The sequence below is a fragment of the Pseudochaenichthys georgianus genome, chromosome 8 (genome assembly GCF_902827115.2).
Source record: "Pseudochaenichthys georgianus chromosome 8, fPseGeo1.2, whole genome shotgun sequence".
Lineage (NCBI taxonomy): Eukaryota > Metazoa > Chordata > Actinopteri > Perciformes > Channichthyidae > Pseudochaenichthys > Pseudochaenichthys georgianus.
Window position 1 is genome coordinate 16,671,539 of NC_047510.2, and position 27,639 is coordinate 16,699,177.

The 27,639-nt window shown below is 40.8% G+C and overlaps 1 protein-coding gene across 1 annotated transcript in view; it reads left to right on the forward strand.

The window, feature by feature from the left end:
* Positions 1-13,360: 13,360 nt before the first annotated feature.
* ngfra (nerve growth factor receptor a (TNFR superfamily, member 16)) overlaps positions 13,361-27,639 on the forward strand; it is a 28,188-nt gene continuing 13,909 nt past the window's right edge. Inside the window, exons 1-3 of the mRNA XM_034089727.2 lie at positions 13,361-13,742; positions 17,002-17,164; positions 24,736-25,098. Coding sequence (XP_033945618.1) covers positions 13,704-13,742; positions 17,002-17,164; positions 24,736-25,098 — 565 coding nt within the window. The 5' untranslated portion in view covers positions 13,361-13,703. The remainder of the gene's footprint in view (positions 13,743-17,001; positions 17,165-24,735; positions 25,099-27,639) is intronic.

The following is a 27,639-nucleotide window of genomic DNA, read 5'->3' on the forward strand; positions in this document are numbered from 1 at the left end:
TTTGTAAGCAATCTTGGTCTATTTATCTCTGACAGTCCTCATCTCAGGTATTTCCCTGTTTGCATTATACCTTTTTGACCATCATTACTCCTTCTATTCACTCTCTCCCTGCTTCCTTATCATCTATCTTCCTCTGTTGTCAACATGTCATTCCTCCACTCCATTCTCCTGACACTCATATTCCCTCTTTTCTGTCTCCCCACATGTCTTCTCTGTCTGCCATCCTATTCTCTCTGCAGTTCTTCATCCCACGCCCCCCCCCTCTCAAATCAAGTCATGAGTGCTCCCCCCCTCTCCCCCTTATTAGAGGAGTTCTGCAGCCTTAGAGAAAGCACAGGAGAAATGGATCTCCTCCCTCTCCGTTCGTCATGGAGGCTGTTCGGAGACAATTTTGAGCCAACATCCATCTCCATTAGCGGGACAGAGCAGCGACCGGGGCGACCCCCCAGCCTCCACCCTGTATCACGTTTCACTGCATGCTATTTTTCCAGGTGGAAACAGAACCAGGCGGAGAGATGGGCAGAGGCTGGGAAAATGGATGGGGAAGGGGATGATTTAGGCCTGGTTTAAAGGAATCGTGCATCCTCCACTTCCCTTCATGCTCTGATACAATGGCGTCCCCCGGGGAGAGATGTCTGGGAGACAGTACAGTGACGGCCAGTGCACCTCAGCAGGAGGGCTGAACTTTTCTACCCCTTAAAGTCCATAAAAGAAGTATGCATTATGACCTCTCAGTGATACTAACTTCAGAGTATTTAGGCTAAAACATAGAATACCGTGCAGAAGCAGCTGTTTCAGGTTAGTGTTTGGTTTGATGCAAGTTAGTGGGATATTTGGTCCCGATCACTGAGGCTGAAACTTAATTTAGGTCAAAGCTGTGATTAAAAAAACATAAGAGGCTTGCAGGGTGATGCAGGGAGTGTGGGCATGGAGGGATTTGGAGATTTGAATTCCTCTTTAGTCTCCAGCTTTTAGATTTTCAAATTCATGCCAACAACATTATTCAATCAGAGCTCATTTTTTAAACGCACAATGTGTAATATTCTCAATCAAAGTAATTGTAAAAGACAGAGTTTTGCTTTGTCATGAAGCTTTGAGTCTCTGATGCTGGTATTGCTTCTCTGGTAACTTAAGATCCAGCTGTACAAGAACTAGAATCCCTTAACTAGTTAAAATACATAGTTAAAAACTGACGGGATATAAAAATGTCCTTGCAGAAAAACACAACGCAGGTGCACGTAAAAACAGAGCATAACGATGAAAGGGAACCAAATGGGGTTGAAGAAGTTGCAAACAGAGAAAGGGATACCATGTGATAAGGAAAAGATAGACGGAGGGATAGATTCCAAATCCTTATAAATTGGTCTCCCAGCAGCCTAGTCCATTTCAAGTCCTGGTTTTAGTGACCTCAGCCAGCCTGTGGGAACAATTTGGGAATATTTGGTAATTCCAGGCTTCAAGAGTGGAGGAGATTGAGAAGAGTGTGTCAGAAGTAAATGAGGTACATTTGGTTTGGCTGGCACCTGGATTTGGATCAGGAAAACCACACTCACACATGCACACACTCAGGACGCACCCTCTTCCATCTTCCCAAATACACGTCTGTCATTGAGCCCCATCAGGATATGCCGGGTCAGGGAAAACCTCAAGGGCAAAGTTCAGGAAACAATTAAGGAAATAACTGCACAACAGTGGACTGAATTCCAGCTCCATTTTGGATATGTTTCTGTTTCTAAGAAGGTCTCACTCGTTAAATCATTAACCCCACCACTGGAACCCACAAAAGAAGAAAAGCAACACGGTTGTATGTTAAAAATGTAGATGCCATCTGCTTTGCAAGTGGCTATTACAAGAGCTGTTATAAAGAGGGATGGGAGCGGAGCCCCTGTAAATCAATGGAGGCTTACTGGGTTTGTGGTTTGACCCTGAAGTCGATTTCACCTTCAGACATTTAGCTACGACAACCAACGAGGCAGAATGCTTTCATAGCATTTATCACAGTGATATGTCAGAAGTACTTAAATAAGATATATATTATACAGGAACTAAACATCTGTGCTCTTAAACCATGTACATTATCTGTGTGCAGGATTGCAGTGGGACAGAAAAAACCGAGTTGTGGATAGGAGTTGGTCTCTGGACGATACAAACAACTTTTTATAGTGTTTTTCCAATCTTGGAGTCCCTTATCAGTTTATATTATTAGATTGTAGCCATGCTAGCAGCTTTGCAACCAGAATGGCTGGTCAGCATAACACTTTGAGACTGAAATATGTTAACAAATAATGGATAGATGTATGTAAAGTTTGGTACAGACCTTCATGGTCCACAGAGGATACATTCCACTGTGATCCTGTGATTCCTATAGTGCCAGCAAGTTGCTATATAGCTGTATATTCAATAAGGATTTTCGTTACCTTTAAATGCGACTGCCATTACAGTGAATCACCAAACAGATCTTTTTGTATGTCTCTCTGTTTCTTGCCTTTATTTCCCCAAAAATGTAATTGCCTTTCTGGATTTATAACATTGTATTGAATTTAATGTAGTGGATTTTAACTTGTTTTGTGTTAAATTCATGGCTCTCAGACATGTCCTAATGCATTTGGCAATATTCCTTTAGTGGCACTGTAAGGGTAACATTCACAGTGTTACCAAAATGTCTTTTAAACTATTTAATGGATTGTCATGTCATTTGGTTTAAACATACTTCTCCCGAGTTGTATAAACTTTTTCTGAGCACTAATCAGCCAAAAAATGTCCAATACTTGACTTTGTGCTCATTGACATTAGCAAATGTTAGCATACTGACACACTCAAATAAGATGGTAAACATTAAGCCTGTGAAATATCAGCGTGTTAGCATCGTCATTGTTAACATTGCTGCCATGCTGATGTTAGCATTTAACTCGAAGCCTGACTGTGACTCACTGACCTGCTGGCGTGGCTGTCGATGTCAAGTCTTGTTTTAATTTTCTTGTAGAATACTGGACAGTTTTCCCTCCCTGTGCTTCCCATTGTATTTCAATGAAACAGCCTCTGGAGGGAAAATCACTTTGTGGTTTAACTTCCAGAAGGAGTCATTACAGTCACCGGCCAAAATGTGTGGGAACGACAGGTTTATTGGCCAGAATGTGCATATGTTTATTTGCGGTGTCAAATTAACATGCTAATCGTGGTGATATTATACATGGCAAGATCCATACATCTATTCTGGCACTGCGCTACAATCTCTAAGATTATGTTTGGATGGCTGACTTTATGATACTGCAGTCTTTTTCCCCAAGGAAGAAAAGGTATGGTTGAGTGGAGAAGCCTGCACTCTGTGGCTTGAATGACAACAACATGAAGGGACCTAAGGAGGTCATTGAGATGCATGTTGTGTGGAAAACGACATCATGGAAATAACAAGAGCAAGAAATAATACCAGGCGAATGAATACAGATTCTACGTTTAGAGACCAGGGTGAAAGTAAATGCTATTAATATGATATATGGCCACACACACACACACACACACACCACACACACACACAACACACACACACACACCACACACACACACACACACACACACACACACACACACACACACACACACACACACACACACACACACACACACACACCACACACGCACACACACACACACACACACACCACACACACCACACACACACACACACACACACACACACACACCACACACACACACACACACATTTTGTGAAGGATTTCCAGGACATTAGCAACCAGCCATATATGTTGGTTGAGTGAGCATCACCAGACCAAACAAGGTTATGGCCTTTGATCACCGCATATAAGACGAAAGGCATGATGGGAAGGTAACAAAACACAACAATACAAACATGATGCAGAACTGCACCTATTGAATTCTCGTTGAATGCAGTAACATGGATTTACAAAAAGCCATTCAGCATCTGAATGAAAGCCTTTATTACTCAACACTGTTAATAGTAATGAGGCATTTGTGGAAGCGTGGAGCTCAGGATTATCACATTTTGAAAGTAGAGGATGCTCGGAGGAAGCTAGAGGAAGAGGATCAGGTTATCTACGATTGCTATTCGATACCATCCAACCAGCTAATCGCATTACTCCCCTTTCTGTGCCCTCCTGTCAATACTCATCCTCAGGATGCTCTCACTCAACAGCTCTTTTACTACCATCTCTTTTGATTGTCTTTGCTCTTAACACCTCTTTTCATTTGTTTCGATTTCTCCCCTGCATCTCCGTCTTGTCTCCCTCCACATGATGGTCCAGGTGCTTAAGAAGTCAATCAGGGACAGCCTTTATGATCCCAGGATGCTCATAGAGACTAAAGGAAGCCTACAAAAACAATGCCCCTGCCTCATTCACAGACATTGCACCTCTTTGATCCCAGGACGTCGTGCCTGCCTGAGACAATGTGTGCAAGAGAAGTGAAATGTAAATGTCTCAGCCTGCAGGGGTATTATGCAGATGCCCTATTTCTTCTATTTGAGCAAACAGCCAGGGTATAATTGCAATTCTCAAATTTGAATATATTTGAATCACAATTTGTGCATCAGAACAATGGCTCTTCTAATTGATGCAGAGAAACATTTATCTTCTGAGGCGCTCGATGCACTCAAAGAGCAAGGTTTAAAATCACACCAACTTCATCAATATTCCATCAACGTCACCTTGAGTGAGGCAGCTCATCCATTTAGTTGATTATAGTGGTTAGCTGAAGAGGATGGAGAAAAGCCGCTAAGAAAGCAGATAAGAACTACTTCTCTCGATTACAGAGGTTCACAAATGGTCTTCTATGAGGCATCGCTTTGCTTCACAGCTGGGAGAGGAATGTGTGAGGAATAAAGGAAATGTGTTATTACTAAATGCAAGAATGCTTTGAAAAAACACTTCATAAATGCGTCTTTATTGTCACCATCAAAAGGAACAAAATGATTAAGACATTAACTCAGATGATAGGAAAATAAAAATGACAATCACATTTGAAGTAGCCCCTTGTGGCTAATAAAGAGATGGGATTAACAAGAGGTTGATAAGATGTAGCAGGAGAACAATTTAAGAAAGGCAAAGCAGATTCAATCGGGGCATCTGAACACTATCAGATTGTCCACATCGGCCAAATGATTCACAGTTCAACAGAAACGTGTCTGCGTAGTTTCAATTCAGGACAACGTTACTCTCAAAACCTTTTAAAGGATTCTCTCATAGTCTTCTTAAGGTTTTTTCATAGACATTTATAAATAGTGTTTGAATCTAAATGTTGTTGGAGAATAGCAGCAGGGGTGTCAAACTCAAGGCCCGGGGGCCAAATCCGGACCGTGACTTAATTTTCTGTGGCCCCACAAGAGCTTGCAAAGAATATTATATGTTTATTATACGGTTACATGATGATTTACAGAAGCACGTTGCCCATAAACTACATGTCCCGTAATGCATCTCAAATGAGACTTTTTTCTCAGAATTTGACTTTTAAATGTTACTTTATTTTTAAATGTCACTTCCTTTTTTTTTAAATGTCACTTCTGTTTTTTTAATTTCACTTCTGTTTTTTGATTTTGACTTTTTTTTCCAGCTTTTCTTTTTAAATCATTTTGTGACATTCTCACTGAAGAGACTTCAGACTTCTGCTTTCAGACGTAGTTAATTATGAAGTTATTACCCTATCAGATAATAATCCAATGCAGAGGCAAAAATGTAATATAATACATTATTTTATATATATATATTTATATGTAAGCTACAACCGGCCCTTTGAGTGCAGCCATAATGCTGATGTGGCCCGCGATTAAATTGAGTTTGACACCCCTGACCTACAGTATATTGCAAAACAATACATATCTTGTCTTACAGATATATATATCTATTCATACAGAGTTTCTACTTTATCTTCCCAGGGTTTGAGAGATATATATCTTTCTGCTGATTCCCTGATACAGTGTGACAAAAACTAAATTGGATTTTGTTTGTGGAGCTCAGAGCAGTGAAAAATAAATTTGAAAAACTCAACAGGAGCTTTTCTTTACCACAATACATATCCTTAGTACTAATCCACAGAACTCATGTTCAAGATAGGGACTATTTTTTTGATAGAAAGTAGTTTTCATATGTTCATAATAATGTCTGTGACGTTAATTCACATCATTGTTTTTGCTCATCCAAAACGGCTCTCATCTCATCAAAATGTATCTTATTATTTACCTCAGAAGACCAACATTACTCGCACATGTAGGGGTATGTGATAAAAAGATAAAAGTGCTTTGAAATTCAGATAAAGTTAAGTCCATTAAGTCTGATTTTCATAAAACAACGACAACTTTTGTTACAAAATGTAAATGATGGAGTGGAAACATCTGACTCAGCTCACCCTCCCGAGAGCGACTTTCCACTTGTACCAAGGCAAATAATTTAAAATCTAAACAGGAGATGAAATGAGTTGTGAAGATGGACATTTTCTGCAGCAGGGTGTCAGTAAAAGGATCTGTATACAAGTTTCCAGAGCATCAATCAGTGTAAATACTGACCTGTCTTTGTTTTTTTCCTTCTGCACCTTTAAGCTTCTGGTTCCCAGGTATCCTACATCGGGTCATCTCTTCTGAGGGGTCATATGTTTTACAACCTGCTGCTGCCTCCACCACAGCGTGACAACAGGGGATCTGAGGGTGAAGCACGCTCCGACCACCAGCCATGTGGAGACAGGAATGTGGCGGTGCACCTGCTCCGTGATACCATCCTCGGTCTGGTTTTATCTGCTTTGAAAGGATTGTGGTGTTTAATGTGTGTGAGTGAAGGGTCAGCAGTATCAGGCTCGATGCTTCACTGCACCTCGGCTGCATCCTCTGACTGTGTGGGTCACAGAGGGGGGGGGGGGGTACACAAGCCTCTGGAGTCTTCCGAGAACCCCCCCACTCTGTCAGGAATTACTGGCTTTCCAATAAGAAATGGTTGTCCTGCACATGTGTATCAGGATGACGTGTGTATGCAGGATCTGTAATTCAAATGCGATCTGATAAAAGTTATAATAACTATAAAATTATATAGCACTTTTCTTTATAAAGTTGCCACATGATTTTCAGGAAATCTAAACAAAAACATAATAAAATACAAATGAAAGAATCATCAAATAGAGTTAGAAAACAAAAAGGCCAGGGAGGGATTATAAAACCCAAAAACATATTAAATACTTATTAACACTTTCACATAGTTTAATTAAGTATACAATTGGGTGCACAAAGGTTCAAGTAACTACCCAGGAGGGACGAATTTGAATAAATGCAAACCAGAAATTAATTATCATAGTTCTTATTGTGGCCAGACACTTGACAATTCTGGTCACTCATTTGCTTCCACTCACAGCATTTGCACATCTTGTGACATTATCTTAACACTGATTGTAGTTTGATTGTTATAACATGCGTAATATCAGCTTGCATCAGATGTTTGGACTTTATTTTTTATTTCAGCATGAGATAAGTGTTTTTGGACACATTTCACATGTAGGAAGTTGAAATCGAAATGTGTTGCTTGGTGCAAAACAGTCTTTTATCTCATGCCTAATAAGGAACAACCCCAGGAGATCTGGTGTGCAGTTGTGTTGGAGTAAACATGTTTTACTACAGTATAAATTATTGTTTGGAAAAATAAATGTTCCATTTAACGCGACATACGTTAATAGGAATATATTGTAAATCAAGAAAATATGTTAAGCTTGCCCAGCCCTAAAACATTAATTTAACTGTATCAAGCTGAAGAATCCACCCTGTTGTCCATAATGAGCGCATAATATCATGAGACATGAGCGGTGCTATGCATGTTACTGCTTTGTGTGACAGAGGCAATACATCCATCGCAATTCAGTGACGCTTTACTGAAGCAATTCAATGCTAATTATGTATAATGTCAGCATGCGAACATGACAATTCTGATCAAGTTATATAGCCGCAATCATTTGCCAACTAATCGCTTAGTTGATAGACTAAAATAATTGCCAACTATTATTGGTTAAATCAGTGTCCGTAGATTGGTATGAGTGAACAGTACCTCGTCTAGCGACTGCAGATAGAAGTCATTAAATACTTACATTTTGCAGAATTCTTTTTTTTTTAAGTGTAGTCCTTGTTCCAATCTTTCAAATGTGGAGGCTAGCATGGCTACAAAATACATCATACAGCACATTTATTTACACATGTTGATGCTTACCCAGAACTATACACATATATACTTGTAACTAAATAGTTCAGTCTGTTTATATTCTACTACAGTATAGTATTTAAATCAGATTAAATCAGAAGCTACTGGTTGTTTCCTGTTGATAAGAATGTGCTCCCTGATGTATTCCTTTTTTGTTTCTTGGTGTCCGCATTATTGAAATGCATATGCAGATAAATCTTTGTTTTACTTCCTGATGTCTGCCTCCAACCTGGCGTCCCACATGAGCTGCTGGCTGCAGGTCAGCGCTCCTGCCCCTTCACTCTGGAATGTACATTGAAGGTATATGGCTGAACACAAAGCTTTGAACATCCAAGAACAACAGATGAGAGGGAAGCTGCATGATGAAAAGTCTCAAATGTTCGCTTTTTGCTTTGATTTTCTGCAGAGCAGTGTTTCCTATACATTTCTCTTGAACTCTGAGAGAACAATCTGGCTTGTGAGAATGCACAGTAAACAAGAGTTATTGCAACATACCCAGGGGGACGGTTTGTTTCTCAGGAACACATTCTCCCTGTGAACATAACAGAGACATAACAAAGAGAAATTGGGTTTATCCCGTTCGGAGGAAGTCATTAATCACTCACCTACTGTAATTAGCAGCGGAGTTAATTTATGCCTCACTAATTCACTTAGCACTGTATAAGAGCGAGAAGAGCTGGTAAAAGCAATTGGCTCAGTAATGTGGCTTAGAACAGAACGTAGCCTGAAATTGTAATGGTAGGCTTAAAACTATATACACCATGAAATGTTGTTATAGGGGAAGCCACAGGAAAGTGATACAATCGACCAAATATTCAAACACATTTATTTCAGCAGCCAGTCTGGGATAAAATAGAATAAATCAGGATTTTTTTATGATGTGGTTGGCATTTACATGATCTGTTTACATAAATATATGTGATGTGTAGGCATATTTCAGTAATAAAGCTATTTGTCTCCCTGTAATAATGCTAACAAGGCCAGTTAACTGATGACGGGATTATCTGCTTGAAAATCCATTTGTATATTTCTCTTTGAACCTCTGATATTTAAGCTTACCATTTTGGACGTATGCAATTTTTGGGAGTTAAAGTTGACCAAGGGGGAAAAACCATAACCATGAATATGACAGCGTAAAGACATCCTGTCATGAGAAAAGTGTGGGTTCCCCTGCAGCTCTGGCTCGGATCCAGCGGACTTTTTGTGGTTTACATTTGCAAAGCGATTTGTGAAGGGTGAATGCATCTCCTCCACTGTTTTGAATGGGAGCTATAATTCTTGTTTTTAGAAGTGTAACCAGTCACAGGTGATGTCCTATCCCCTACTTGGCGAATGTTTAAAACATGTGGTGTTCACCCTCTGCACTTAATACTCAGTACTCTCAATGCATGCTGGGCTATAACCAAGTACAGTGGCTATCCAACTCTTATATCAGCCCCAATCTGTCCCCAGACCAGCACGAAGATAAGAGATCACTGCACTGTTGTAACATCACACCAGGGTCGCACTGAACCCTCTTGTTATGACTTGACTTTTCTGTGTCTAAACAGTACAACATCTGCATTTCATATACATCAAGAAGCACACATTTCTCCATACTTAACCGGCTTCTTTCAGATCTCAAGCCATGTTTTATGAACATCGATCATCATTTGGATATTAATTGTCACATTTGACAACCAAAATGGTGGGTTTTCTCTTTTTGGGGATTTGATTACAAGCATAGTGCAGTATTTAGAAAGTGACACAGGTTTGTTGTTTTTCCTATTTACAACCTTCAACTTTAATTTGAAACTGTTTGCAGCTTAATTCAAAGGAACACATTCTGAATTGTACTCTGACATGGGAAAATAGTTATAGCATGTCAAGGCCTCCCATTCCTCCAGTGTTTATTTAAAATCACACAAAGATAAAAATGTGTCTTTGATTTAGTAAATGGCTCACAATGACACGTTTACAGTATGTGACATAGCCCTCTAGTGGCTGTAGGAGTAGTAATGTAAGCAAAGAAGGACATCAGGAAATGGTGTCATAGGTAACAATGTCCTCATGTGGATGGATGGCTCAACAAAACATCAAACATTAACTCAAAACAGCTGTTTCTTTCCCATTTGATAGAACGTTTCTCGATCATAAAGTGCTAATATAATGCTCCTTTTCAGTTTCATACTTGTATATATTGGTTTCTAGTAGAATACGTTAAATTGCTTTAATTTTGAAGATAAGTTTTCTCACATGCTGTGTCTCAACTGCCTTTCCACGAATGTTTAAAACATGTATGGCTAAATGAGGTGCAATATGAAAACCTGGATGGTCAGTGTGAAAGCACCATCCAATTAAAAGTTATACAAGATGGTTTCTCACTATTCAATAAATGTAACACGATACTGATTTTGAGTATAAGCTATGTTTTCTTGGGTCAACTGAGCAGTCTGTAATGATTTGGTAACGTTAGCATGGAGGTTGCTAGCCAGCAGCAGTCATCATTTCTGTAGAAGGCACAGCAGTGTGTTCCAGTGTGACAACGCTATTCAGTTGAAACTCACCCCACTGCAGCAGTGTTTTAACTGTACCCACATTGAGAAACAGCAAAACTGTCTTTCTGAATATACCGGTATTCAGCCTTCGTCTAAAACACTCGGTTTTACTGTCTGCCTCTTTAAAACCAATTACTGAAAATAGTCAAATTGGCTTGCAAGAAAAATTGCAAAGACACCAAACCACAAACAACCTCATTGGTGGAAGAAATGAACCGAAGCAAAACAATGTGTAAAAATAGTTTTGCTATGATAAGTCAAAAGAAGTTCCCCTGAATAAAAAAAAAACACGCTCCGGTGAATTTAATGTGTCGCTGCCCTTGAGTTGTCTACCGTGACGACTTCCGCCGGCAGCAAGCATCTTCATCAAGATTTTATTTTATTAGTGACCTTGCAGGCTTATATGACCTTTTCCTTTCGCTGACCAATCATATGGCCGGAAATGTGATATGTACAGAGACAAATACATGTATCCTACCAAAGGCCCCTGTCAGCGCATATCCATACATCCATAACGCTACTTATAGAGCTCACATTCAGAGGACATTTTTATATTTCCGGCTATTGGGTGGATACATTTCAGCCTAGAGTTGTAGAACATCTCTGTAACACTGCTGTTGGGCTGAAACTAAATCAACAACATGGCTGTAGAGTGTGGACATTAATTATAACCAATAATTAGACAAATTAGTTGGAGCCCATCACTGGCTACGTGCACAGTCTCGGTGATGCAGTGCTCATGCTGTGGTGACCATGGACAACACGTAGTGGATCCACAGGACTTGACATGTGAATACAATATCAAAGAGTGTATTGATGGTGAAGAGTGCTGTCAGAATCATCATAATGGTGGAGAGACAAAGGTGCTACAGGGGTGATCTCAAAAGAGGATGTAGGAAGTGGGAAAATGGATGTGTCCCTAGATCAATACTGGAGAGCATTTGGATCTACATCAGTGAAACTAAATCACCCTGCGGCTTCACGGGCATCGGCCTCTCCGTCCCCTGAGCTGGTGCTCGTGTGGAGAAGATGGAAGTAGCGAGGTCAGGAGGATTGTACAAGATGGAGAATGGGAAAGGTTGGACACAGGCAAAGGTGTGATTTATTATGGTGGTACAGCTGCTTCATTGTCACATCATCTTGGATCAATATCCATCAACAATGTTTTTCCTTAAGTGTAAAGGCTAAGTACCTCAATGAGCATCGAGCACAATTATAATGCCTAAAAGTGCATTAGTGGTTTTGGAGTGGAGTCACCAAATTTAGTATCATCTTGATAAAAAAATATCTGTGATGCCGCAGGCAGTGCTTAATGGATTCAAACAATAACATGTTCAGCAATAGAAGAGTGATTTTCAAGCATCACAATACAATGTAAAAAATAAATGTATTTCTTTGTTGGATAATGTACAATAATATTTCTATAAACTCACACTGAAGCCCCACAGACACATTTACAGAACATCCACTGACAGGGATAATTAATTATAAATTGCCATGTTGTAATGTAGGCCACTGTTAATACATAGTGTTAGATTGTGTAGCAGTATCACACAGTACCATGTGAAACCAGATATCCTTGAAAATAAAGCCTTTTCACGGTGCATATCCCTCAGAGAAGTGACTTATCTTTGGGGAAGAACAACCTCATCCTTCATAGTTAATCTGCAGCTGATCTGAGCTCAGCTCAGTCGCCCTCTTGTGGTTCATGATGATAATATTCCTTGTCGAATGGCTGATGGAAATATGTTTACTTTGATGTTCCTCAGTAATTAGCTACACACCAGCATCTGTTTTTCACCATCATTGAGTCATAAAGTTAATTTGAAAAGTGATATTTTTAACGACCTATTCATCAGATATGGGGGATAAAAAAGTTAGATCAATAGAGAAAATAGAAACACCTGTTATCCCTGCAGTCCTTGAGGTTTCTCGGGTTGTTTTTGTGGTGAACCAGTTCTCAGGAAAGGTTCTGGGGCTGGTCACTGTGGTGGTCTGATTTTGGGGTGAATTATATGGAAATGTGTTTCTAATATTTTACCTGCCTTATTTACATATTTGGGGAAGTAAAAAATATTAAAACCACACGTCAAGATGCCACCCAGCACAACAATGGCACAGTATGCAGCCTTAGGCACAGTGTCGACAATTGACAATTACAGTAGATCAGTTGATAAAGGAATACACATTGTATGGCCTAAAGTATGTGGACAGTGTAATAATTGCAAACGAGTCCAAGTTCTTTCACATCAAATTAGGAAAACGCCTTCCCTATAGCCTATTGCCACACAATATTAATGTACATGCTGCAGCTTTAGGAGATATAGGTAATACTAGTAGAAACCCAGCAATTACAAACCAGAAGTACACAAAAGTATCTACTTTTGGCTCCACAGTATATACAAAATAAGTGTGCAGAACATTAATGCTGATATTTTCCAATAAACGTAATTATTGTTTATGGCACTTTGGCATTGAGTCACAGACCTCATGTGAGAGTAAAGCATTGGGGGGGGGGGGGGGGGGGGGGGGGGGAGAGAGAGAGAGAGAGAGAGAGAGAGAGAGAGAGAGAGGAGCAGGTTGTATAGTCTTACTGCAGGAGTATCAGGGGTAATACACTGGAGGGTGGACTCTTCTTTCCTCTCGCCTCCTCCGCAGTGCACTTGCAGCTGAGCAGCACTTCGGACAGGACAGTCTCCTCTTCCACCTCCTCCTCTTCTTCTTCTTCTTTGGTGGTGCTGGAGCTGAGAGGTGCACCGACAGCTTCATCCGACTCCAGTTCCCGAGGTCCCGTACAGGCGCGTAATACATGCGGACTCATTGATAAAAACCCTCTGCTGTTGGAAATAAAATGAGCTCTCCTGCTGCGCGGCTATCCTCCTCCTCCTCCTCCTCCTCCTCCTCCTCATAGCGCTGCCTTCTCTGCAAAGATCTTCTCCTGTGTGACTCCAGCATTTGACGACGCAGGATGACTCCTACCTTATCGCTGGTGATTCTGTGCGCTCTGGTGAGTACTCTGCACCGTCAACCGTGCGCGAGTTTTAGTGAACATATTTACTTTGGGATATCATTTTTTGAACATTTCCTGTAACTGATACTTCTAAACGGTGCTTACATTTAATTGTACAGACATTTATAATATTGATGTATTATTAATTGAATAATCTTGCCGGGACTTGAATAGTTTGTATTGTCTTCAGAACTCTTCATTTCACTTATAATCCCTTTTATGAATTTCTTTTGACTATTTCAATGATTATATGAACACCATTTAAATATGTATGTACTGTATCAGTGTTGTGCTGTTGTGTTTCCATAAAAAAGGAAAATAATTAAAGGACCAATGTGCCGTTGTTGCCCCGCGCTAAACGTGCAGGTGCTGCATGCAGCTAAACAACAACTAATTTGCATGTAATATTGCAGTATGCCCAGGTTATATTGCTCCACACCACACAGACAGCTACATGCACACACAACTCCCTCTTTATTTCCATCCAGGGAGAAAAAGTTAGATGGCCAAGCTTGGATTAGTTTCTGGAAAATTGAGATTTCTGCTTCACATCGGACAGCATCCAGACCTCCAGGAATAGTCGGCTGACAGACGCCTTGGCCCAGAGTTTAAAAGCATCAATTCACTTCTAATTCCGCGATATTAAAATGAAAAAAGATAAAAATGCTGCAGCTTACAGGAAATAAATTGATTAATTGAGTTCTTATCTGACATGAGCTGTTCATTGTTTGGCTGATTTTGATGCAAAACATGAGGCATTTCTGAGAATGGATAAAAGTTGATTATGTTGGTGATGAGGCACATCCTCCCAGCTCTCTGGTATGTCCACAGCAGCTGGTCTAATCGGGCTGTGTAGCTCCGTCATCATGTGAACAGCCCTGGATGTGAGGGGACACTGTTATGACAGCTGGTTCTAAGGGTGGCGACGGTCGGCTGCACTTTGCTCGAATTAAATTTAGAAATAAACTCTCAAATTGACCATACAATTGGAGAGAGTACAAACCAACTGTATTGCAGCTGGGTCAGCGTACGATGTTGTTGCGAGGGTGGATGCATGTTCCTGCTGATTTTGACATTAATCTATGTTTGAGCTGAGTGATATTCCAGGGAGATGTCACAGGAAAGGGAGTATGTGCTGCATTCAGGGACATGAATCCCCCCCTGCAGATATGCAGGAACTCTCTTGAGGTTTTGGACATATGCAGACTTTGTTTTTGCAGAAAGAAAAAAAAATTGACTTTATTCCTGATGATATACTCAAATAAATGCTGAGGTTTTTGGAGGAATGCTGGTTAGACAGGTTGGAAAGTTAGAAGGAAAACCTAAAATGGATGACAGAAAGAAAAAAATGTTGAGCAGAAGAGCTGTACATCTGCTTTTGAATGAAAGCAGGGACAGCAGAGAGGATGAAGGGGAGGGACAAGAGAGAGAGAGAGAGAGAGGGAGGGAGGGAGGGAGCGAGAAAGATTGAATTGATGTCTGAGCAAATGCGAATTAAGTGGAAATGAGCATTTGCTTGTTACATAATAAGTGCCACAGGACATGAAAGTGTTTCAGTATAAAGCTTTCTCTTTGTTCTAAAATGTCTGGATATGAATTCCTTTTATTTGACATTGTTGCATACACACCAGTGACAAGCCTCAGTTCTTCTGCCAGTAGAGCTGCATGGCTTTTATATCAGAGAGAAAGGGAATGCAACAAGAGAGGAGATAACTGGAGTACAGTAGATGAGACCGCATGGATTTATCTGTCAAGAAGAGAGACAGCCCTACAGCAAATGTATGTGTATTGGGAAATTCCTATAGCCACATTGAGAAACAGCAAAACTGTCTTTCTGAATATACCGGGATTCAGCCTTCGTCTAAAACACTCGGTTTTAGTGCCTGCCTCTTTAAAACCAATTACTGAAAATAGTCAAATTGGCTTGCGAGAAAAATTGCAAAGACACCAAACCACAAACAACCTCATTGGTGGAAGAAATGAACAGAAGCAAAACAATGTGTACAAATAGTTTTGCTATGATAAGTCAAAAGACGTTCCCCTGAATAAAAAAAACACACGCTCCAGTCCAAAAATGTGCAGCTTTTGAATTGATATGCACATTTTAATAGAGTTATAAAACTATGTGTACTTCTATATATCAACTGGGAACTGAAATATGTTCATATTATATGTCAGGACTCATCTACCATTTAGGTAAAACATTTTTTACAAAATGTCCCCACAAAGTAAAACATTACATATAATTACTTGATGTACTGTGACTGTCATGGAGCTGCTAAAAGATTAACATTAAGGGTCACAGTTCGACTTAAAATCTGGCAAATAATAATGACCTTTAGTGATATTTGACTGAGACAGCTTATTAATGTGTTGCAGCCAATTTGATGTATTTTAATATTTGTATATGAAGGTGCTGTGATACTACTGAATTGACCTGAGCATAGGCGGGGACTCAGCCAATTTCAGGGTACAGCCTACTATGTAGGGAGGACACAGGTGCACAGCATTAGGGATTGGGAATCACCAGAGGGAAGCCACACAGTTTTTCAACAAATGTAAAGGCAACCGAACAACACATATTTGCCAGTGAGGGATATGGTGTGAAGCTTTTCCAGACGCGTGGTGTTGACAGCAAATCAGGTCTTCTCTTTGAGTGCATTTAAGATGTTTATAAACGCATACATCATCTGGTTTAAAGAAAACAGATTGGACATGAAATTAATTGTAAACTTTATAATAGAACTAAAAGTTAAAGAAAGACCAAAGAAAGAACCCGAAACTCAAGTACAATCAAGAAATGGTGGGGCGCGGTGATGTTCATGTTAACAGTAAGGTGCAAAGTATTATCCCCATAAAAAAGGTCCTCACAAGTATAGTAGTATAAGTATGCATGTGAAACCGATGCTTACCTTTAGAGAGTGATTTGGACGGGCATGTGTATAATGTTGTGCACACATGACATTATGGTAATTGCCTGGGATGGAGCGTGTCATACGTTTACTATTAGAGCTGATTTGCCTTCAGGGGAGCTATTAGGGCAGTTTAGACTTGTTCAAAGTGTGTCTAATACAGGAGGAGACAACATGATTTATGATGAATCCTGATAGCAGCTGGATTTAAGGAACAGGTTGGACAGCTGGCAGTCATTTTCATCAATTAGTTTTGCTGTGTATGATTAGGCACCGTGGCCCTTTGTGTGTATGTGTGTGAAAGTGCTGCTCTGATGTACTGTCCCGCTGTCCTGCTGTGCCAGGTGGCGTTGGTGTTGGCGTCGAAGACTCAGCGGGCGGTGCCGCTCCCCTGTGACTCCGGCCAGTACACCACCGACGGAAAATGCTGCGAGGAGTGCCCACCTGGAGAGGGAGTGGCGAAGAAATGCGGCGCCAAACAGACTGTCTGCTCCCAATGTTTGGACAGTGAGTACAGATATTTATTGAGAGGTTTGTTTGAGGTAAACATAAGGCTGTCATCTACTGCACTTTCTGATCAAATCAAAGAAAAACACACAGTACACACCTGTATGGTATACACAGGGTTCACAAGTAGTAACACATAGTTAAATCAATAGTAATAATGCTTTAACAACAGACCTGATTAAATGTGGGACAACCTCTTTATTAATGACTTATTATAATTGAAAAATGCATAATTTATACCAAATAGAAGAATAGACAAGACACCAGCTGAAGGGATTTTTTCCAGCAAACAAATTATAGAAAGTTACCTAACAAAACAAAAACAAATTAATTTAGTCATCATTTGGTCATCTTAGAAATATGTTTCTTTACTTCGTAAATAAGTGGAATTATGTCACTATCTTTGCACCAAAATCAGTTCTTAGTTTTGTGTTCTGAGGTTTTGAGACCAATCTTCCTCTGAATGTCATGCTGCCATCCCCATTTGTGGCAAACAGCAACACATCTTTCCCCCCAAACATTGCGAAACCTTCCTCTCATCATCTTTAATCTCTGTTACCATGCTGTTTCCAATGTAATCTGCTCACAATCAGATCAACATGTTAATGAATTTCCTTGATTTGGGTAAACTTACCCTTTAATGGTAAATGTTAAATGGACTGTATTTAAACATTGCTTTATCCAGTATTTACAACCCCTCAAAGTGCTTTACATTTTACAAGCCATCATTCACCTATTCACATCGGACAGAGCAATGTGCCAGTTGCTCAAGTAAGCCAATATTGAGACACTCTTGACCGAGGATACATCGACTGAGGATACATCGACATGTTGACTGCAAGGGCTGGCATCGAACCCACAATGTTCTGATTTGAGGAGTACAACACTACCTTTGCAGCCACAGTCGCCATAGATTAGAGAAGTGACTTTAACACCAACATGCTAAAATGTGACTTTACAGATTCGCACAAAAAGGACATTTTGAAAAACACATGAAAACGTTTTCACGTAAGAATAACATTCAATCTGGATGTTAATCACATGTTAACCACATGTCATCATCAGTTTTACACAAGCTCACACTGCAAAGATTCTGCCCTTTCATCATCTTTATTTATGCATCCAAGTTGATTTTCAGTGCCTTTAATGACAGCTGGGGCCCTGAAATCCAAACAAAAAGAATGTTAGAGCCAAAACAAACCCCCTATTGTCCAATTTATTCATTTGTATGAAGTGTCAGTTTTGCCTCTATTGAGTGCCCTGAGAAATAAGACAGGAATTTATATGTTTCACGCTCGTAAGTGGGTCCAAATGTGTTCGCTCACAACTCAGATCAGGCTGTGAACCATTAGCATTTGCTCTACAGATGAGCTGGGAGACGTGGCAACACCGCAACATCCAAGAGAAGAAGAAGAAAAAACAATGCTGCAAAACAAATGTGTTCTTCTTGATTCCAGGCGTCTTTCTGCGGCACATTCCTGCAGCTCTTTGTGCCCTTAAGATATTGGTGCATGCCTTACTAAACGTCAAAGTATAGGTCACAAGAATCGCTGCAGCAGGAGTAGCTGATTTATTGCGACGAGACAAACGCCCCTTTCTTACCTTTTGAAAGCACAAGCTAATTGTGTCAGTTTGAGACTTTGTAGCGGCTGACAGAGCAGAAATCCTAAATTAGGCTTGTTTACACGATTAGAGAGCGCTCTCCTTTGAACATTGATTGATGGCAATAGTCCACTCACACACCGGCCACATGTAAACACTAGCAAATGGAGCATGTAAACAGTCTTTTAACACCAAAACACACTCATATAAACTGGATGCCATTTTTAGGGAAATGATCCAATTCTGGAGGAATGTTAGCAGGTTGGAAGGGGTGCTCTTAGCGCAGAAACATTTGATTATTCTTATATTTGTAAACTTCTTTGTACAACAGGGGCTTATTTCTGTGTTGTGTTATTAAGAATCTCAAGTATTGCCGATATTACCCGCTCAAAGTTGTTTTTATTCTTTGCCTTGTGAAACTCCAGAGATACATCAATGAGTTCAGGAGCAGAAAGCCAATCCTCTACATCTAGAGTGCCACAGCGGTAAGAATAGAATAGAACTGCAAGTCAATTTCACGTAAACCAATTATTTCGAACAAAGTCAATTTTAGAGAAAGTAAGGCATGAAATTGGCAAAATGGGTTTTTATGCAAAAACTAAAGAGGAGAACTCAATGGACATGGTTTTGCATCACTGTCGTTAAAAATCCAATCCCACCAGTAGATGGAGAGTGAGCAGTGTGATTAATAGTCGTCATCAAACGTTGCGTATGAGAGACCGGAGCAGGAAATTAGTTGACTGAAGGGGCCTGGAGTCTGAAGAGAAACATGTCACAGCTTCACCACGCCTGGACTTCATCTCGGGTTTGACGTAATTAGGAATTTTTCTTGCGCGTCATATTCCTTTTCAAACTCCTGCCGTAAACAGTGTCAGACAATGCATATGGTAAACCACAACTCCATTTAATAAGGCCCTCCGGACTGCAGTTCTGATACAAAAAATGTTCATTCATCCCCTCACACCCACCCCTCCTCACAAGCGAATCCCACCAACTCTAGTCGTGTCTCCTCTTTTCTCCATCCTGTACCCGCTTCTCTCAGACAGCTTTGCCCCCCCCCCCCCCTCACTGTTGCTATGACTCATCGTCTGTATTAGCGGATACAATTGTATTAGAGAGCCAGGCACCAAAGAGCTCGACCTGCTCATTTATCATGCATACTGTTACATGAACGCATCTTTACTCATTTGATCCAGCTAATTAAACCATATTGGAAAGCCTATTGTGCCTCTAATAGTGAACAATTATCTTCCTCTGCAGTACAGGAGCGGTATTCACTGCTGATAAACACTCAACAATTAAGCTCAAATACCCAGGAGGTTGCACTGAACTTCCGGTGCAAATGCATTTTCATCGGTTTCACTATTGTTTCATCTTCAGAAGATAACATCTTAATGTACCTGAGGCCCACAGCAGCACTGGCACTAAAAAAAGACTGAGTGGGATTTATATGGAAGTTAGAGGCTGAAGCCCAGACCTTACCTGGGAATCTACAGCTGTGAATACATTGTATAAAGTGCAGAAATTAATAATTGAAGAGTAAAATTCAACACATCCTGTTTCATGGTAAACATGGGTGAATCTTTATTTACCGCGACCCCCACTTAATTCCCCACTTCCTGTCGGGGTAACCTGCCCACCCCCCCCTCTCTTCATGGCCTCCCGATCCTGTCTCGGGACGACTGCCAGCGTCAGCAGCACTGAAATATTTATCAGTCTCCTCCACTTTTCTCTGCTGTCATAGGAGACATGACAACCGGACCTGCCTCACTTATGATCCATTCAGAAATACTTGCCCTGCAAACTGACTGAAGATCTGGGAGAGAAAAAGCAGAGCCTCGTGAGTGAGCGTAGAGTTTAAGAAGAGTGTCCCTGGCTGACTGGACCAGGCTCACTGGGGATTTGGAGGCAGGAAAGTAGAATCACAGCCCCGTCTGTTGAGGGATGAAGCATCAATAATCTCTTCCAACGTTGGATCACAGGGATCAAGAAAGGGGAAATGGAGATTAACCCCTGGCAGGTCCTCTGTGGAAATTTCAGAGGAAGCGTCTTCCCTTTTTGGCACACCAACATGAAAACAACAGCTCAGGGCAAACTAGAAACTGTTGATTGTTAAATTACACCTTTCCTCTTTCGGTCTCCTATAGTAATAGCTTTTCTTAAAGTGTCAAAAACACCCGTTTCAAATCTGGAGGAAAGCTATGGACGAATCAAGCAGGCGATAATTACACATATATGTTTCATTTTGAAAAAGACCATAAAGCCGTCACACAGCCTTCCAAAAGTTGACGATTTATCTACACTCAGCAGAGGGTCAGCAAGGAAATGGTGGCTGCGCTGAAACAAGGACCCTGACGTGCAGTGGAGTGTCAGAAAAGGCCATCCCCACTAAAAGCTTACACCTAAAGTGCTGATTGTGAAGATCATTGGTGCAAGGCTGTCCAAAGCTACATTATTGATGACAGTAATGGGGCCAAAGCCCATCAGTCAGTGTTTGGAGGGGGGTCTTCACGGGATTTTAAGAGCATAATTTCCCCCGTACACAGCCACATCTACCTTTACCATTGGTTGTCTTTTTTATTGCCGGACATGACAACTGAGATGCTCTGATTATCACTCATTTGGGGGCAATTGGAAAAATTATAATATTTTATTAAAGAAGACACTCACCACCTGATTCTCAAAGGATTTCTTATTTTTGCCTTCAAATGAAAGTGCTGAAACATAAATTGGAAAAATATAAACGCCACACACACACTCCTCCGGCCGCATATGGTCGCATTTAGACATGTTTACACACACAAGGACTGGGAAGGGGCTCATGCATGCAGGTTAAAATTAGCCAAGGAAGCTGTGGGATAATTGAAATGAATGAGAAGAGCTTTGCTGGTTGAGCCTCACTGCAAAGAAAAACAAAGGCTTCAAGCCCACAAATTCAGATAATCGTTCACCTCCGAGGTCTGCTATTTGTCCGGATCGTTCAGTCGGTGTCACTCTCTTCTATCACTTCTGCCTCGGGACAGTACTAAGAGCATGGGTGTTGAGAGATAGAGAAAAGAAAAAACACAGAATCTGATGGTGTGTGTGTGTCTGGAAACTGAACTCGCCTACAACCCTGCCTGCCCCATTTCCCATTTCCCTTGACCCTTCCACTTCCAGTCGTACGTCAAACACTTTGATCTCTAAATTATGTTTTTGGACTCGGGTTGGACCACCCTCACAGGCGCTGAGTCTAACAGTCACGAGATTTATTTGAGAAAAATCCCTACCTGTCTTTACATGATTACCTCCGTCTTCTCCTTTGCGTCTGCCTGTGTAATGTGACAGATTCAGCGTATGCTTCTTAGTCCTGCTGCTGTTTACAAAGTGTTCAGAGCTCCAGTCTGTGCCAGTGTTTACTTGCCAGAGCCGCTCACAACGCAGAGCAAGTGCTGGGACATTGCTGCAGGGCTTTTCACACTGACAATATGCCGTTTCTTAACACGACTCGCACTAAGTACTTCCAATGAAAAACACTCACACGCGCACACAAACAGAAACACACCCAGGCATATGCATATGCTGATAAGAGCTGTGCAAAAAAGTCTCAAACGTCCACACAGTCATGCGGCTTTATTTACAGTTACACCAAGTCCCAATGATTCATTTCACTTTAAGACGGAGCGTTTGCCTAATTGATTTAACCTAAACAAAACTATTTTTTTTGTTTTATTTTCAATTTGCAAAATCAACCATGGGTTAAAAACTGCGGCCGTAATCTGTGACAAAATGTTTTTTTTCCTGGAAGCATCATAGGGAATGCAATTTCTTAGTAATCTTTAGCAGTCAGGGTTACATGTTCTCATATTGTGAAACTTTGGATGAAGGATGCTAAACTCCCTGCTGCACTTTGCCACCACTACTTACGTTTTCGCAGGGAATAACCTATGGGAATAACCTATGGGAATAACACATGATTTCTTTCTGAACAGCAGCTCTTGCACGCCACAAAAAAGTTAAATGGGATTTGGAGAACAGTGAAGCGGCCTCTGTAGTGAATCTGAGCAGTATATTTATTTTCCTGTCACCCTCTCTATTCCACTCCCTTCTCATTCGACCACTAAAACACACTCACAGGCCCTCCCCTCTCTCACTGTATGCATAATTCAGCAGGCAACCAATTATATCGGAACATAATTCTATATATGGACATGCAATATTAATATATTACTTTGAGCCCGTAAGAACTCTCAGCCCAGGATGAATCTAATTTGCAGCCATCTCTTCCCCATGGAGGAACTCTTGTGAATCTTCCTGATGCAAACTTTCCTGGAGAGCACATCTGAAGTGTTTGAAGTGAGTGCAGATAAGTCAGCTTTATCTCATTCTGTTCAACAGCGTTCCCCACAACTCGGCTATCTGTTTTTCTCACAACCCTTTAAAAAAAAAAAAATCAATACTCTGCAATTGAGTTGTTCTTTAAAATGACTGCCTTTGGGAACATGCAGTGATTTAAAAAGCCACCTTCTTTTACAACAAACTCTTAGCCATAGTATGTAGGACAACATTTGTTCAGACAAGCAGCTTGAAGGTTTTACAAATGTCTGCACAAAATATATCTAAAACATACTTTTCAGCCTGGATAGCACTTTGGTACCGACTGAAATACCAGAACATTAAGCAAATGTTATGCAGGGAAATATCGCACAGTCTTGATGATGTCCAGTCTACTGTAAACCTTTGATGACCATAATGACTCAAATCCTGCAAAGCTCTCATCAATGTTAGTATGCAAACAACCAAAGATAGGGAAGGTGATTAACATTCCAAATAGAGGGATGACAGTATTGTCAGTGTCATCATGTTAACAAATGTAAGCATGTCAGTTTATTTTCACAGAGTCGCCCACATACCTGCAGGTTCTCAAGGGGAAATCCCAAAGCACTTTGCGGCTTCTGCAGTCGCTAAACCTAAAGATTAGATAAGAATCATTTGGCACCCAATTGTGCTGCTGGGCAAAAGGTGTTTCAGTGTTCAGGTCAAATGGATACATCCAGCGCAAATAAACATTCAAATTCACACAGATCAGTGCAGATAGCGACAAAAAGTTACAGCGTAATTACTCAGAGTGTTGATGGTAAGTCAAAGACCTTCAGGTTGACTCCTGCCTCTCAGAACCAACCGATGGCCTCAATCACACTTATACTTTGATAATTGCAATCAGACGCCATTCTTAGTGAACACGCCCCTCAGACTTCCATAGATTATCATCGTGACAAACGGGTTGACCTTGTGTAGTTGATTAATCAATCTATTAAAGTGTATTCACAAGAGGTTAAAAGATGATACAAGGCAGAAGTATTAACCAATCAAATCAAGAACTACGATCTACAAACTGCGATTTTTGAGGTCGTTTTTGGGCATTATTAAACATTCTCTAATCTTATCAAAGTCTAGCTGTGAATGAATTACAGGAAAATATGTTAACGATGTCACGAATGGACTCCTTTTGGCATAACAACTAGTTCCACTCTCTAAAGCCTTTACTATACATCATGAATGATCCCTTGATCGCTTAGGGACACTAAATACAAGTCTTTATCATCTGCGCATCAGCCTGTCGATGACCCTGCACTTTACTCTGTGTGTATGGCTGAGATTAAAGCAGTTTACTCAGCACAGCACAAACACATTGGGATCGATAGAGTAATGAGCACAGCAGGCTTTTGACTTGCTCCCTGACAAGAGCACCTTTCTTGTCCCGGAGCACAAATCACTAACGGCCCAGTGGATCAATGTGTCCTCCCTTCTAATGAATGTGCAGTAAACATGATTAATGTCATAAGACTCACTGTTTATCCCTTTGTTTATCTGCCCGTATTTCCTTCTCTCTCTCTGTCTTCTAACCTCCTTCACTCTTTGCCCCTTCTCTCGTTTCGTCCCTCTCACTTTTCTGTCTCGACTCCTTCGATCTGTCCTCCAATCTGCAGGTGAGACCTTCTCGGACATCTACAGCCACAAAGACCAGTGCAGGCCGTGCACCGAGTGTACCGGCCTGATGCGGATGGAGACGCCCTGTACGGACTCCAACGACGCCGTCTGCATCTGCGACTACAACTATTTCTTTCACAAGGTGTCTGCAAAGTGCATGCCCTGTACGGTGTGCCTAGTTGGCATGGGCGTGTATTCACACTGCGGAAACGAGCACGACACGGTTTGCGAGGAGTGTGTGGAGGAAACCTATTCTGAGCGGGAAAGCTCCCTCGACCCCTGCCTGCCCTGCACCATCTGTGATGACGAGACTGAGATACAGCTGGAGGAGTGCACACCAAACAGCGACTCTGTCTGCCATAGTAAGTCTGCCACAAAACACAGGTCGCGTTCACACCTTTCCTTCAGCTAACTCATTGTTGTCTGACTTATTACCAACCAAAATCAAGAGATGTAAACATGAATTCATTTCACTGAGTGGTACATCTTTCTTTTAAAGGTCCCCTATTATACTGTTTTGCACGAAATACCAAACAGACCATGCATTGTAGCATCCCATAATCCCCTCATCAGCATGAAGTAGACTCGCAAAGTAAATGTAAACAATAGCTGAAATGATTATTTGACACTCAAAAAACAGTAAAGCAAAAATATTTTAGCTCGGAAACTGTTGGTTGGACGAAACAAATTAATTGAGCATAGGTAATTGAGATGAGTAAACATTTGTCATTTTACACAATTAATTAGTTCATTATGAAATCAGCAAAGCTAGTTACCTTCTACAAAAAGTGGAAGCATTTTAGAATAACACCTCTTTACTTACTTTTTTTTTTTTACTTTTGATGTATTTGTTTCTCTGGAAGCAAAGAACTTTATTTCCAGCTGTCTTGATGTCGTTGTTTGGTCTGTTCTCCAAAGAATATCTGAAACAAACAAGCACATGTGGGCTAGGTGTGAAATAGAGATGTCCCGATCCGATCACGTGATCGGGGATCGGAGCCGATCATGTGATTTTCAAAAGATCGGAATCGGGAGAAAAAAATCGGGGATCGGGATTTTTTTTTTTTTTTATAAAATATTTTAATTATTTAATGTTACAAAACAAAAATGACCATGTTCACGTCTTAAAGTCATCCTGAGGACTTAGTTTTGGTTTAAAATTACACAACATCATGTATGTGTTGCTTTCTTTGGGCTCGTTTTCATAGACCTGGTTGCTTATTTCTCTGAAATCTGGCAACAGAGTGGGCGCAGTGTCTAATAGTAGCAGTAAGCTAACGAGAGGCTACGTTCAGCTGGTGACTCGGGACAGAGAAAATGTCAGGAGTTTGGAAGTATTATAAAATTGAAAGTGAAGGCAGTGTAACAGCCAGATGCAATGTTTGCAAGGCAGAGGTTGCGCGTGGTGGAAAGAACAGAGCTACGTTCAACACGACCAATCTAATACGCCACCTGAGAAACAAACACCAACAACAACACGACGAGTACACAGCGGCCACTCAGGTAACGGCACTGAAACATCCAACACTTTCAGAGACTTTTAAAAGGAAAGAGAAACTGCCCCAGAACAGTGAAAAGGCCACAAAGATAACAGCCAAGATAGCTGAATTCATCGCGTTGGATGACCAGCCGTTATCTGTTACCTTTTTTTTCTCTTAATGCATTGCATAAAGATCGGATCGGGAAAAATCGGTATCGGCAGATTGTCAAAATCAAATGATCGGAATCGGATCGGGAGCAAAAAAAGGTGACATCCCTAGTGTGAAAGCATCTTTAAAATGAGAACCTTGTCAGAGCACATGCTTCACAGCGGCTGTCAGATCATTTGAAAGCGGTGTTGGAGTCATCATTACTGTATGTCTCAATCACACTGGGAGCAGCCACCAGTAACTCCCACATGTCTGCCGGAGCAGGCGGGGTCAGAGGTCGGGGCTGGTCATGTTTTCAAATGGCAGGAAGTTCAAAACTTCAGCATTAAAAGGTCAAAGACCGCTGCAGTGTCAACACAGAGACAATGAATAATCTGCTCTCCCAGAAAGTAACATGCATGGAGTCAAGCTGCTTGTATTTTAGAGTAGCTGCAGTTTCTGACCATCAAAGTTGTAAATAATCTTGGCTCAGATGAGGCATGAAATTAACCTCATCAGGGGCTACAAGGCTCAAATCTGGGAGGTAAAATGGCTTAGGTGGCATCGCTCTCGGTTTCCTTGATAGAAATCTGGTATCTTTCTTGAAGCCATATTAGATGAATATTATATGAAGCCATATAGTTAGGATTGGTATCATGAGCACTTGCAACAAAACAAAGTTTTTCCGGAAAACCAACTATAATTTCAGAGGTTTGTGGTCATTATCTTTTCCATATAAAAGCTCTCTCTTTAAATGCGAGGTTTTTTTATGCAACCATAGACTAAAGAGGCACTTTGTGGTATGATTCAAATGCTTCTCAGAAGGCAGGAGCATTTGCTAATGCAGGGCATTTATCGATTTCCTGTGCGTGTTATAATTTGTAAATGAACATCTTAATAGCGGCTTCTAATTTTCATGTTAGGATTTTTAATGGAGCTACAACATTTGTCATTCTAAGCCTGACTTCCTTGGGATTTAAGGAACTCAGGCGGGAGATGAGGTGGAAGAAAGGCTAATAACAGACGATGACTTAACACCTCTCCTTCCACGTGTACCAAACCCCATCAAAGGCGCTACACTTTCAATATCAATAAACCATCACAGTGATTTTGAACACAAACAAGCAATTCAATAGTGGCTCTTGATTGGCTCTCCTACTTTCAAATAGTGTGTCACCATGTCAGGAATCTGCTGGATTCCTTATTGACAGGGAGATGTCACAAAATGGAATAAGGAAAGGGGATTTTCTTCCAGTGAAAACCGAGACATTTTTC